General features: G+C 54.9%; 1 protein-coding gene across 1 annotated transcript in view; it reads right to left on the bottom strand.

Moving 5' to 3' along the window:
• The window catches only part of Hip1 (huntingtin interacting protein 1), a 73,368-nt gene that overhangs the window by 28,563 nt on the left and 31,214 nt on the right, over positions 1–13,591 (bottom strand). The window contains exon 2 of the mRNA XM_090324175.1: positions 2,215–2,278. Within this exon, the coding sequence (XP_090180301.1) occupies positions 2,215–2,278 (64 nt within the window). The remainder of the gene's footprint in view (positions 1–2,214; positions 2,279–13,591) is intronic.

Genomic DNA, 13,591 nt, shown 5'->3' with positions numbered 1-13,591 from the left:
ATGGCCCTGGATCTCCCAGGGATTCCAGGTCGGGATCCACTGCTTGACGAAGCCCCTTCCTGGGGCAGAACATCTGTTAGCTACTCCTACATAGGCGCCAGTGGCTCTGATCTGAATGGCCAGCTACTTGGGAGGCCGAAGTGAGAAGGACCACGGTGTAAGGCTAGCCAGGGTCGCAAAGTCCTCAAGATTCCACCTCAACAGAAGAAGCTGGGAGTGAAGCAGAAAATAGGCCAGTGGTGGTTCAGGGTTGCACCAAGGCAGGAGAAGAGACTCCATTTCAAAAATAACCAGCAGAGGGCCGGGAGTCTGGCCTACTGGTAGAGTGCTTGCCTAGCATGCACGAAGACCCGGGTTCAATTCCTCGGTACCACATACATAGAAAAAAAGCCAAAGTGGTGCTGAGGCTCAAGTGGTAGAGCTCTAGCCTTGAGAAAGTCCAAGGACAGTGCTCAGGCCCTGAGCTCAAGCCCGGGACTGGAAAAAAACAAAAACAAAAACAAAAAAACCAGCTTAAACCAGGTGTCAGGGGCTCATACCTATAATCACAGCTACCTGAGGGGCTAAGATCTGAGGATGGTGGTTCAAAGCCAGCCTGGGCAGGCTGGCTTTAACCACAAAGAGCCAGAAGTGGAGCCATGGCTCAAATGGTAAGCGCCAGACTTGGAGGAGGAAGAGGTGGCAACCTGGAGCAGGCAGTCACCTCCTGGGGACTGGACTGTTCCCCCACAGTGACCACAGACAGCAACGTCCCTGGAACCCACAGAAGCAGGGCTGAGGAGCGGGTGGGCTGGGCCATGGCGTAAGGCCCTTCTGTCTCCATTGAAGCCTAAGGCTCGAGTCTGCCTGGAGGATGGGATGCAGCCCCACGGCCCAGGCCCAGTAGAAGAATTCCTCTCTCGGCTCTTGGCCACTACTCACCTCCCTACTTTGTGACTCGGGGTTGAGTGACCCTGCTCTACAGCGAGGCCTTAATTCCAGCCAGAGCCTGCCCCCTAGTGGCTGCCCACGGTCACTGTGGCCCACTGTGCCAGGCATGGCCGCTGAGGGCCACCGGCCCTGGGAAGCCTCTCCAGGGCTCCAAGCTGCCTAGCTTTGTGCCACAGAGCACAGTGGCCCCGACAAGCCTGGCACCCAGGAGCTTCCTCCAGCCAGCAGGAGCCTTCCCATGGCTTGCTTGGCCTCAGCCCCACCGTATCTCCAGGAAGGACCTCAGGGGACCCGCTGACGGGGCGAGCTGCGCCTACACCTGCTACACGGCCACAGATCCGTGATGGCAGACACGGTGCGGTGGTCTGGGACGGGGCCTTTCAAGCCTCCCAGTAAGGCTTTTCCTTTTTTTTTTAAACTGAACACCAGGCCTCGTCAAATGCTCTACCACATGAGCCACACCCCCACCTAGCATTTTGTCCATTTTCTGGCTTCAGCAGATATGGCTCACAAGAAGGGATGTGGTGCTGTGGCTCGTGTGGTCCCTTGACTTGGCTTCTTTACGACTGAGTCTTTCCCTTTTCTTCTTTGGCCTTCAAGATCAACTGAGCTGCCTGGAAGTGGTCATTGTGGCTCCAGAAGCCAATTTCTAAGCCTAGAGGTTTTGAAACCACAGCTGAGAACCCCGAAAGGCCAGGAGGGTCTCCCAAAAGAACGCTGCATGGACTGGGAGTTCTGCAGGTCTGTGGCAGGGTTGAAGGACTGGGGCCAGGCATGGTGGCTCATGATTGCAACTCTACCTCCTGAGGAGGCAGAGATGGGGAGGATGGCAGTTTGAGGCCAGCCTGGTAAATAAAGGCGGCAAGGCCTCCATCTCAATCAGAGTAAGAAGAGTATGGTGGTGCCCTCAGGGAGGCCACAGGGAGGAGGAGGATTAGGGTCCAGGCTCACACAGGCAAAAACATGACACCATATCCAAAAGATAACGGAAACAGAGAAGGACTTGGACTGTGACGCAAGCAGGAGAGCCCTTGCAAAGCAAACACAAGGCCCTGCGTTTCTGACCCCAGAACCACTTACAGCCCCCCCAAAACCTGGCTCAGCAACCCAGGGTCCCTTCCATCCTGGGAGCTCTGAAGGCAGAACTCTGAGAAGCTGCAGCACCCAGCAGAGGCTGCTCTGCCTGGGGTACCTCGACCCAGGTGGGGCTCACTTCCCCATGCCTGACCTCCCCGGGGGTCGCCTCTGCTCCAGGATGATCGGGACATCCTTCCCAAAGGATATTTCTGGCATGTTTTTCCTTGACGGCCACTTCCTGCACATTAATGGCCTTGTTGATGCTGATAGTCTGTAAGACAAGAGGGGAAGAAAGCCGTGAACCAGCCACTCAGTGGCTGAGGCTCCCGGAGCCCCGCCCCCCCAGGCCTCCCCCAATGCCCACAGGCCTGGCGGACCCAGCTGGGGGCAGAGGTGGGCAGCAGTCCCAGGCCAGCTGGCTCAGGCTGGCCGAGGGAGTGTGCTCCACTGCCTGGCATTGGCTGTGCCCAGCTGCCATGCCCGCCTGCCACTCATTCTCTTGGCACGGCAGGCCAGCAATTAAGGCCCACACAAAGAGGCCTTTCATTCCCGAGGAAAACATTATTCCTCCAGGAGCAGGGGGCCCATCCTGCCACCCCTCGTCACCCTGAAACGTCCATGGGGCCGTCCCTGGCCGGCCACCCTGGCATCGGCTTTCTTTAATGATATCAGAGGACCTGGCTTAGTCTCCCCAGTCCTTTGTTTGGTCCTAACTCTCTTTAATTTGGTATGGTGTAGATACGTACGGATATAATGATCTAAACATAAAAACCACACTACATAATGCAGGCTGATTCTGTGGTACTGAGAGGCTTGAACGCAGGGCCCGGCACCTGCCAGGCAGGTGCTCTACCACCTGAGCCACACCTTCAGACCTTTTCGCTTCCTTTTTCAGGTGTGGTTTCTCCTTTTTCACCTGGGCCAGCCTGAAGGCCTCAGTCCCCCTAGAGCTTCTTGGATCGAGAGTGTACTCCATGGTACCCTGCTCACTTGGTGAGATGGGGTCTCGCTAATATCTTGCCTGAGCTGGCCTTACGATGATCCTCTTGATTTCGGCCTCCCGAGGGGTTACGGGCCTGTGCCACTGTGGCCTAAGAGTGTCTTAACTGTGTAGATTTTCCCTTTTTACACTTTTCTCCATTCCTTCCAATGCAATCCCTCAGCCCCAAATCACACCAACCATTTGCTAGGAGTACATGCCTAATAAAAACTGCAGAGGGGCAGGAGCGTGGCCTAGTGGTAGAGCGCTGGCCTAGCAGGCACGAAGCCCTGGGTTCGATTCCTCAGTACCACATACACAGAAAAAGCTGGAAGTGGTGCTGTGGCTCAGGTGGTAGAGCGTGAGCCTTGAGCAAAAGCTCAGGGCCAGCGCCCAGGCCCTGAGTTCATCTCAAGGACTGGAACAGTGAAGGGCAAAGAGCAGAGGTAGTTCTCTGCAGTTCACACATCCTCTCCGCGTCTTGCTTTCCCCACAGGAAAACACCACGTGGCACCTTCTCCCCAGAACTCAAGCTCAGTCCTGAAGAACACGCTTCTCCATAGTGTGTGCAAGCCGAGCGCTTCCTCCACTGCAAACCACGTACTAAACTGTCTTCTTGTTAGTGCTCAGGGGGCTTGAACTCAGGGTCTGGCGCTGTTCCTGAGCTCTTCAGCTTTTCAAAGCTACCACTACCATTTTTAGCCAAAGAGCCATTTCCAGCTTTCTGGTGGTTATAGGGAGATAAGAGTCTCACACCTTCAAACTGTGATCCTCAGATCTCAGCCTCCTGAGTAGCCAGGATTGCAGGCGTGAGTCACCAGTGCCTGCCTCTACTGAACTGTTATACATACACACACACACCACACAGTCACGCTCACTCCCCCCTCTCTCAGACAAGGTCTCTGTAGCCCAGGCTGTTCTGTAACACAATCCTCCTCTTCAGTCTCCCCAGGGCTAGGATACTGACATGTGCTACCATGCCTGGCTCCGTAAATACTGGCTGGTGTTTTAAGACAGGTTAGATCTGGAGTATGAGATTTTGGAGTCAGGGTGTTTCGTGGGGCTGGAACTCTAGGCTTGGGTGCTGTCTCTGCGCTCTTCAGCTCAAGGCGACTGTTCTTCACAGGGAGCCATAGCGCAGCTCCTGTTTTCTAGTGGTTAATTATAGATGAGAGTCTCATGGACTTTCTGCCCAGGCTGGCTTCGAACTGTGATCCTCAGTTCTCAGCCTCCTGAGTGGCTAGGATGATAGGCGTGAGCCACCAGCGCCTGGCATTTTGTAGCTTTTTATTATGGAAAAGCCTAAAGAAATACAAATATGAACAGCAGTCTTACCAAGTCTAGCACTCACCATCACATTTGTAATGTGACCATTACATTGGGCTATATAGCAAGATTCTGTCTTCAAACCAAACCACACCCCATAAGTGGTAGGGATCAGCAAACATTTTCTGTGAAGAAAATGTTAGTCAACATTTGAGGCTTTGTGAGTAATTCTCAACTGTGTCACCGAATACTAAGCGGACACATAAATGAGGGAGCGTGGTTGCTCGCAGCCCAAAACGAGCTGGCAACGCCTGGCACCAGTGGTACATGCCTGTGTGAGTGCAGGCAAGCCGTGGTCCCGGGATGTGGCACAACTGCAGGTTCCGGGCAGGCAGTGGCTAGATTACAGATATGCATGCCACGCCTGGCCACAGGCCCGTTTCTCTTAGTCCTGGATGCGTGCTCTTCTCCCTACCAAAGGTAAACCTAGAGACCCAGACTCTGCCTTTCCTGCCCCAGCGGGCACTCCCAAGCAGAGGCAGGGCAGCTGGGAGGACTTGTGTTTTTTCCTGAGCTAGGTTTGAACTCAGAGCTCTGTGCTTTCTTTCAGCCGCATCACTAATCCATTTTACATCAGTTACAAGCTTCTGCTCAGGGCTAGCCTCGTACTTCCACCTTCCTCCCTATACCTCCTATGTAGCTGGGTTACAGGTGCAAACCATCACACCTGACTTGAGATGGTGTCTGGCTAACTTTTTGGCTCATACTGACTTTGCAGTTCTATCTCCCAACAGCTGGGAGGCATGGAGCACCACAGACAGCTGTGGGGGGGGGGGAGGGAAGAAGGAAGGAGAGAGAGAAAGAGAGAGAGAATGTGCATAGGCACACCAGTAACTGGGACTTGAACTCAGGCGTGGGTGCTGTCCCTGAGCTCTTTTGCTCAAGTGCTCAAGGCTAGTGCTTTACCACTTTGAGCCACAATTTTACTTCCAGTTTGTCTGGGGGAGGGGGGTCATGGGGCTTGAACTCGGCCTGGGCACTGTCCCTGAGCTCTACAGTTCAAGGCTACCACCCTACTCTAGGCCTGGGCATTGTCCTTGAGCTCTTCAGCTCAAGGCTACCATCCAATCCTAGAGGCACAGCGCCACTTCCCATTTTCTAGTGATTAATTGGGGATAGGAGTCTCTGGGCTTTGTAGTGCCCTGGCTGGCTTTGAACTGAGATCTTCAGACCTCAGCCTCCTGAGTAGCTAGGATTATAGGCCTGAGCCATCACACTCAGTTTTCATTTCCAGTTTTTTGGTGATTAATTGGAGATAAGAGTCCTGCAGACTTCCCTGCTCAGGCTGGCGTTGAACCGTGATCCTCAGATCTCAGCCTTCTGAGTAGCTAGGATGACAGCAGGGAGACACCCGCGCCTGGCTTGGGGTTCTAACATGTCCTCAGGCCTTGCTGCAGCCTTGCGTCCTAGGTGAAGTGGGGGAGAATCCACTCCCCACACTGGCAGCCCGCTCAGGAGGGAATTGCTCAGGACGATGCCTGGGCTCTGCCAGTCAATGCCAGCGTGCGGGGGAGGGGAGGGGGGGACAGCACCCCAGGGGTTGTCTCACCTCGGGAGGGAGCCCGGAGTCAGAGCACATCCTCTCAGAACAGGCTGTTCTCCGGCTTTCCATGCAGTCACCCAGGCCCTAGGAGCCTCAGCGGGGCCCCTGAATGGGCAGCATTGTGCGACACTTCCGGCCCCAGCTGGCCCTCCTGGCCCCATGGGTACCCGAGAGCCAATTATCAGCAGGCCTCACAGGAAGGGCAGCTTTCTCCCAGCCTCTCTTCCTCTCTCTCTCAGGACAGCCCAGCCAGGAAGAGCCAATGGGAGCCCAGGCCAAGCTTCTGTGGAGGGGAGGGGCTGAGCCAGCCTCCAGGCCAGCTGGGCACCATCCGGTCACGAATGTGGCTCTGGACAGGAGGCCAGCCCAGGGGCTGCCAAGGTCAGGCCCATGGCCGGAAAGGAAGAAAGGATGTGCTCTGGGTGGGGTGGCAGCTCAGAAGCCGGGATGGCTACCACTAAGGACAGAAGGAAAAACTGGAGGAGAGGAGGGAGATGGGAAGGATATGGTGTAAAAGGGGCAGAGGGAAGTAGGAAGGTATGGGAGCGTTCTAAATATCTTGATGGCAAGCAGACTGCCATCAGAATGTCCAATCCCATGGTGGCTGAGTGTGGTCGCACACGCCTGCAATCCTAGCAAAGGCAGGAAGAGCATAACTGATTCCAGCCCAAGCTACACGCTGAGTTCTGGTGCCAGCTTGGGCTATATGTCAAGATTCTGTCTTAAACACCAAACCAAACCCCATAAATGCTACGGGGCAGTGTACTGGCTCACCCCTGGAATCTCCGCTGCTTTGGAGATAGAGATGTGAGAGGATCAAATTGGAAGGCCAGGCAGGGAAAAAAACAGCAAGACCTTACTCCGGTATGGGCAGCCTGCAATCCAGCTGCACAGCATCAAGGATCTTAAGGCTACATAGAGGACCAGGGCCCGAGGCTCGTGACACCCCCTCTTCTTCTTCCTTTTTCTATTTTTTTGTTTGTTTGTTTGTCATGGGGCTTGAACTCTGGGCCCGGTTGCTGTCCCTGAGTTCTTCAAGGCTACTGCCCTACTCTTGAGCCACAGCCCTACTGCCTGTTTTCTGGTGGTTCATTGGAGGTTAAGGGTCTTTAGTGCCTGGCCTGCCTCTGAATTGTGATCCTCAGATTCCAGCCTCCAGTAGCTGGGACCAGGCATGAGCTGTGGCACTCAGCCACACCCCTCTTACTACAGCTGTACATGCCCCCCACACACAGAAAGCCTGCCCCCGGCAGGGCATACCCGGGTGGCACCTGGAGAGGAAGCAAGAGGCAGCTTCAAAAATTACCTGCAAAAACTCAGAGTGGAGGTGTGGCTTAGTGGTAAGAGCACCTGCCTTGCTTGGTGCTTCCCAAACTCCACAAGAAATCTCTCCCTATCCCTCTTCTTCCTGCCCCCTACCCTTCAAACCCAGGCCACACAGTCTATGGCGCCGGGCACCTGGCTTCCCTCATGGGTCCTGGGACATCTCCTTGTGCCCACAAATTTCTGGAACAATCGTGGGGATTCATAGGCCACGGAGGACACAGTGGGACAGAGGGAAAGCCAGGGCCTGGCGCCCCCTCCACCACACTCTGGGACAGCAGATCCACACACACTGCAATCCCAAGCCGTGTCCTCCCCCACACCAGCCAAGCGGCCTCGGCCTCCGGCCACTCAGCCAGCTCTTCCAGAACCCAACGCCTGGGCCGGACAGGGCACAACACACTGGCCACACCTGCACAGCTCTCCTGTTCTGCGGCTCATGCTGGGACCCTCCCTTCCCCCACACTGGGCCTGAGGCAGCAGTGCCTAGGGCTGGCCTTGGTCAGTGGCAGGGCCTGGGCTCATGCCTCACCCCAGAAGAGAAAAGTGGAAGAGTACAAGTGTGCATGAATGCATGTGATATGCATGTACGTGTGTGCATGTGCATGTCTGTGAGTATGCACGTGTGTATAAGTGTGTGCACATGTGTGGCAGTACTAGGGATTGGACTCAGAGCTCGAGGTATGCTGGACAGGCGCTTTGCCACTTAAACCACACTTCAAATCTTTCTGCTTTATTTATGTTGTTTTTGTTGTTTTTCATCTAGGGTCTCCTGTGTGTTCGTCTCAGATGGAGGAGGACTCTGAGCCCTCGACCACTGCCTCCTGAGTATCTGGGGTGACAGCATGCACTACTCTGTGGGGCCCACTTGTTACAATTACAGGAAGAACCAAAGGGAGACGCTTTGGCAGAAAACTGAGAGTGACAACCAGAAGACCACACCAAAGGCCAAACAAGCAGGTTCTGTCTCTGCCCAACCCCATACTGCCCGGCTGTGTGCTCTCTGGAGCGACCCTCACAGACTGTCCACCCCGGCGAGGCGGGCCTGCAAGGTCTGAGCTCATCGCAGGCAGCCTGTCTAGAGAGTCCGGAACGAAACTCCCCAGGGAGGCGGCCACAGTGCCCTGCTCTCATCGAAACCTACTTTGTGTGAACCCCAGAGCGGGACGTTCCCTGGGTCTCAGGAGACCTTCCGAGTAGATGCAGGCAACTCCTAAGACGAGCACAGGTGCTACTCTGCTTGATGGTCCATTAAACCTGACTGGAACCAAACTCCACACCCCGAGGATGCAGACTCCAAAAACATTCTTAGCTCCACCCCCAAATTGGTTACACTGCAGTGTGTGTGTGTGTGTGTGTGTGTGTGTATTGCATGCACTGACACTGGGACTTGAATACGGGGCTTCACATTTTCAACTTTCTTGCTCATGGCTGGTGCTCTATCACTTTAGTCACACCACCAGTCCAGCTTTTTTCTGGTCATTTTAGAGATGACCTTTTCACCAACTTTTCTGCCCAGACGATCTTTGAACTGTAACCCCCTCGATCTCAACTTTCGAAATGACTAGACTTATAGGCATGGTTCACCAGTTTGCATTTGTGTGTGTGTGTGTGTGCCAATTCTGGGGCTCCATTTCCAGCTTCTTGCTGATTACTTGGAGATAAGAGACTCATGGACGGTCCTGCCCAGGCTGGCTTTGAACTTCAATCCTCAGATCTCAGCCCGTGTGCTATAAGGAATAGCAGGAATGAAGGGGAGACTCCAGGGAGGCTCAGGGGTACTGCCCACCAGCTTGGACAAGCAGACCTTGATTTAAGTTCATGTCACTTTTTTTTTTTTTTTTTGGTGGGTCAGAGGGCTTGAACTCTGCCTGGGCACTGTCCCTGAGCTCTTCAGCTCAAGGCTACCACCCTACCCCTTGAGCCAAGCCCCACTTCCCGTTTTCTAGAGGTTCATTGGAGATAAGAATTTCAGGTTCTTTAGTGCCTGGGCTGGCTTTGAACCTTGATCTTCAGATCTCAGCCTCCTGAAAAGCTGGGGTTACAGGTGTGGGCCAGGTTCAGGTCACTTTTTGTTCCCCTCTCTGAAATATAAGCATCGACACTGAGGACAGATTAAGGAGATGCTTATTTCTTTCACCACAGAAACTGATTCTAGGTACCCTTAAATAGCAATCTCCATTAATTTCATTCCAAATAGGATCCAGTTTACAGAAAAGTGATTTATACAAAACCACATCTGTTACATAAAGGGCAGAAAAAGCTTTCCTCTCATGTAGTTGCTAACTATAGAGTGGGCAGGGGACAGGCGGTCACTCCCCATCTCTCGAAGACGCCCAGCCTGGCTCTGTCACCACCTTTGCCCACCCAATACTCTTCTATCTCCTCCAAACTCTAAGGTCTTTTCCCCCCACATTCCATACATAATCTATGTGGAAGTAGCACAAGCGTGGCCCTTGTGGAGCGGCGAGCACGCTGGGACCACAGTGAAGACGTGGCTACATCACCCCAGGCCAGATACCATAATTGCTCAAAGCAGGGAGACAGCAGGTACTCACTGATGTCAGGTGGCCAAATGCAGAATTCAGTTTTTGTGGGGCTAGGGATTGAACTTACTGAACAAGCACCCCCTAAACTCATTGCCCCCAGGAACTCCCTACAGCTTTTTTTCTTTTTGGCATTACTGGGGTTTGAATCCAGAGTCACGCTTGGCTTGGCTAACATTGCCACTTGAGCCATGTCTCCAGCCCTGCTTTTGGCTATTTTATAGGTGGAATAATCATGAACTTTCCTGCCTGGGCTAGCTTTGAAGCATGTTCCTCTATATTTACATCTTAGCCTCTTGAGTAACTAGGATTTCAAGGATAGGCCACACATACTTGGCTTAGACCTTTTGTGTTTACTCTGAGAGTCTAGTTAACTTTGCCCAGGCTGGCCTCAAACTCTCAATCCTTCCGCCTCCTCCTCTCAAACAGCGAGGATCACAGGTGCACACTGCACATGCCCAGTGGCTAGTGACACTTGTGAGGAAGGATGAGGTTAAAGAGGATCATGAAAGATAAAAACACTGATGGCTCTCGCCTGTCATCCTAGCCCCTCAGGAGGCTGAGATCTGAGGACCAATGGTCAAAGTCAGCCAGGGCACGAAAGTCCATGAGACTCTTATCTCCAACTAACCATCAGAAAACTGGAAGTGGCGCTGTGGCTCCAGGGGTAAAGTGGTAGCCTTGAGCTGAAGAGCTCAGGGACAGTACCCAGGCCCAGAGTTCAAGCCCCACGATTTACCAAAAAATCAGATAGGGAAAAACTTTGCATGCTGTGAAGCATCATACAATAATATGCACTTTTGCAAGGATGGGAGCAGTGACTGTTCCCAGGATTACAGCACTGAAAGCAGAGACCCCTCATCAATCTCCGCAAGGCATCTGTACTGTGCCCCAAACACACGGGTAACTAACTGGCTGTCCCCTGGGCAGATATCTGATGTCATCAAAAATTCATGGGTGGCAGCAGCTGGTGAACCCACTCTGTAGCCATTTGTCCCCTTCTTCAAAAAGATAACTAGACCCTGGAGAATTGGTCCCAACAGCAATCACCCAAACACACTCCTGCTCTCTAGCCAATCAACAAATTAAGGAGTGCAGGGCTGAGTGTGGTGGCATATGTCTATGATCCCAGCTATCTGAGGGATGGAGGAAGGAGGACTGCAGTCAATCTGAGGCCAGTCTTATAAATAAATAAAGCACCAGACCCTGTTTAGAAAATAAGGTCTGTGGGCATGACTCAAGTGCTAGTGCCTCCCTAGTAAACAGTCCTTCCCAGTACACCAGACCCAGCCAGCCACAAAACCTCCTACTGGGCAGGGCGCCTCACTGATGAGCTAGACAAGCCCTTAAGGCCAGTGTCAGGCAAGGATGTGGCTGTAGTGGTAAGTTGGAGGCCAATCCTGGAAGTCAGGGCCTCCAGGGTGAGGCCTTTAAGCCAGAGACTTCCCATGGGGCATGAATGGGCAGTGGAGAAGGCAAGCCCCCCCCCCATCTCCAGTGGGAACGGAAGTGGGGTAGGTGGTGCAGTTTCCCAGTGGGAAGGTTCTTTCCACTACACAGCCCAGGGTCTGTACGCCTCACAAAGGGCCAGAACAATGGCTTCTGGGTTGGGCTCCTCTTGGCTGCTCAATGATTAATGAGAATTGAGTATCACTTTTGTTTGGACTCCAGGCTAAAAGAGGAAAAACACAGCAATAAATGTACCTCTCCTCATCTCATAAGTCCCCAGAGGCATACCCAGTGCCCACAGGCCTCTGTCCTGGCACCTTGGCCGGCTTTCAGAGCCTTCCCAGTCAGGCTGCCACCAATCAGCGTAGACATTTCCCTAACTCAAAACCCTATCCCAGCTGAACGCCCCAGCCGTAGCCATGGGCTATACCCACTGCCCTTCCTGAGACTGCAGTACCAGGCAGAAGCAACGCTCATACTCCAGCTGCTTCTGCAGCTTCTTCTTGGACCTGACCGCCTTTTGGAGTTGTGGCCTTGGTCTGGGGCCAGCCTGGACATTGACTACTGATTGGCCTGTGTCTCTATAGACCATTCCTTTAGGTGCTAGGAGCCGCAAAGAGCAGAGGTCTGGGTTCCATTTCTTTGTGCCCCTCACCCTAACACTTGTTATAGAAACAACAGAAGGAATGAGTGCTGGGAACAGTGGCTCACACCTGTAACTCTAGCTAGTCAGGAGTCTGAGATCAGGGTAGAGACTGGAGGCCAGCTCAGGCATCCAAGTTAGTGACACTCCATTTCAAGTACTGGCTTAACACAGTGGCCTATGCCTGTCATTCCAGCAGCAAAGAATCCCAAACACAAGCACTGTAGACTAGGCATCAAGTGAGATGCTATCTCAAACATAACCAATGCAAAAGGACTGGCAGAGTGGATCAAGTAATAGAGCGCTTGCCTGGTAAACTCAAGGCCCTGAGTTCCAGTGCGACCACAAATAAGTAAATGACTAATGCTGAATTAATGAGGGAGAGACAATGGTGGAAATTTCAGCACGGTGCATCTCTAACAACAGTAGTCCTGGCAGACTAGGCTCTTGGGTTCAGGGTCAGAAGGGGAGCTGGAGGGAGGGAAGGGGAGAACACTGTACAGCAGCCATCAGACACCGCCCCCTGCCCCCACCGCAATATCCCAGCCAGGTAACTGGGTGGCAAGGGCAAGCCAGCTCTGCATAGCCCCTGACCCTTCAGCCGGGCAGACAGGGGTCCAAGGGGTCTTTACAGCTTCCCCACACTGGCCCAGCCCTCCAGCAATGCTCACCACAGCCAGGCTGCCCCTACAGGAAGACAAGACCCCTCCCCTCCCCTGTCTTTGGCAGGCTCAGTTCTATTGAGGCTGGTCCCCAGGCACAGGAAGAGAAGTTCACCTGTCACCTGCCCTATAACCAAGACAATGCCAAAGCCAGGCACAGTCAAGGCTGGATCTGCCTTCTGTAAGGGACGGGGGTCCCCAAAGACAACCAGTCTCGGATTCCAGGACGAGCTTCTCATGGCTGAGCTACACAGGCACAAGACCCTGTGGAAAGGCAGATAAGACACAGACACACAGACACAGACACACAGACACAGCAGCAACAGCAGCAGCAGCCTATTCCTTTCCTCCGTGGCTCTGGGGACCCCCACAAGCCACCATGAGACCTCCCAACCCGACAGGTGGGAGTCGGGCTGGTGGGGGCCCTGGGGTCAGTGGGCCCCGCCTTCTTCCCGGGAAGTGCAGTGAGCAGTGTTGCCACCCTCCCTTCAGAGCCCCCCAAACCGCAGGGCTAGCTGTACCCCTCCCTTCAGAGCCCCCCAAACCGCAGGGCTAGCTGTACCCCTCCCTCAGAGCCCCCCAAACCGCAGGGCTAGCCCCCCCCGGAGCCCCCACAGCCCCTCCCCTACAGCGTCTGGGGTGCGGGCAGGTCGCGGACCCCCCAGGGAATCCCCCGTGACGGCCCCAGGCCTCCAGGTCCGGCGGGCGGCGGCGGCCCTCGCGTGGCGGCCCTCGCGCGGCGGTGCCCGCCGTGGCGGCGCGGGGCCCGGGCGGGGGCTGGGGCCCGCGCCGGCGGCTCCGGGGTCCCCGCGGACCGAGGCGTCGCCCCGGAGCCCCGCGGGCGGTGCGGAGGCGCCGGGCGGGATCCGCCGGCCAGAAACTTTCTCCGCCGCGGCCGGCGGGAGGGGCGGGAGGGCAGAGCCCCTCGCTTACCATCTTGCTCACGTCCATGGCCGAGGCTGCGGGCGCCCCCCCTCGAGATCCCCCGGCCCCGAACGCTGCCGGCGGCGGCGGCGAGAGCGGCCCCGGAGCCGCGCTGCGGGCGGGCGGGCGGGCGGGCGGCCAGCGGGCCGGGCAGCGCCGGCGGCCGGGCGGGCGGGAAGGGGGAGGAGG

The sequence above is a fragment of the Megascapheus bottae genome, chromosome 34 (assembly GCF_031878675.1).
Source record: "Megascapheus bottae isolate mThoBot1 chromosome 34, mThoBot2.hap1, whole genome shotgun sequence".
NCBI classification, from domain to species: Eukaryota; Metazoa; Chordata; class Mammalia; order Rodentia; family Geomyidae; genus Megascapheus; species Megascapheus bottae.
Note: the sequence above shows the minus strand (reverse complement) of the source record. Positions and strands in the feature narration are given on the sequence as shown.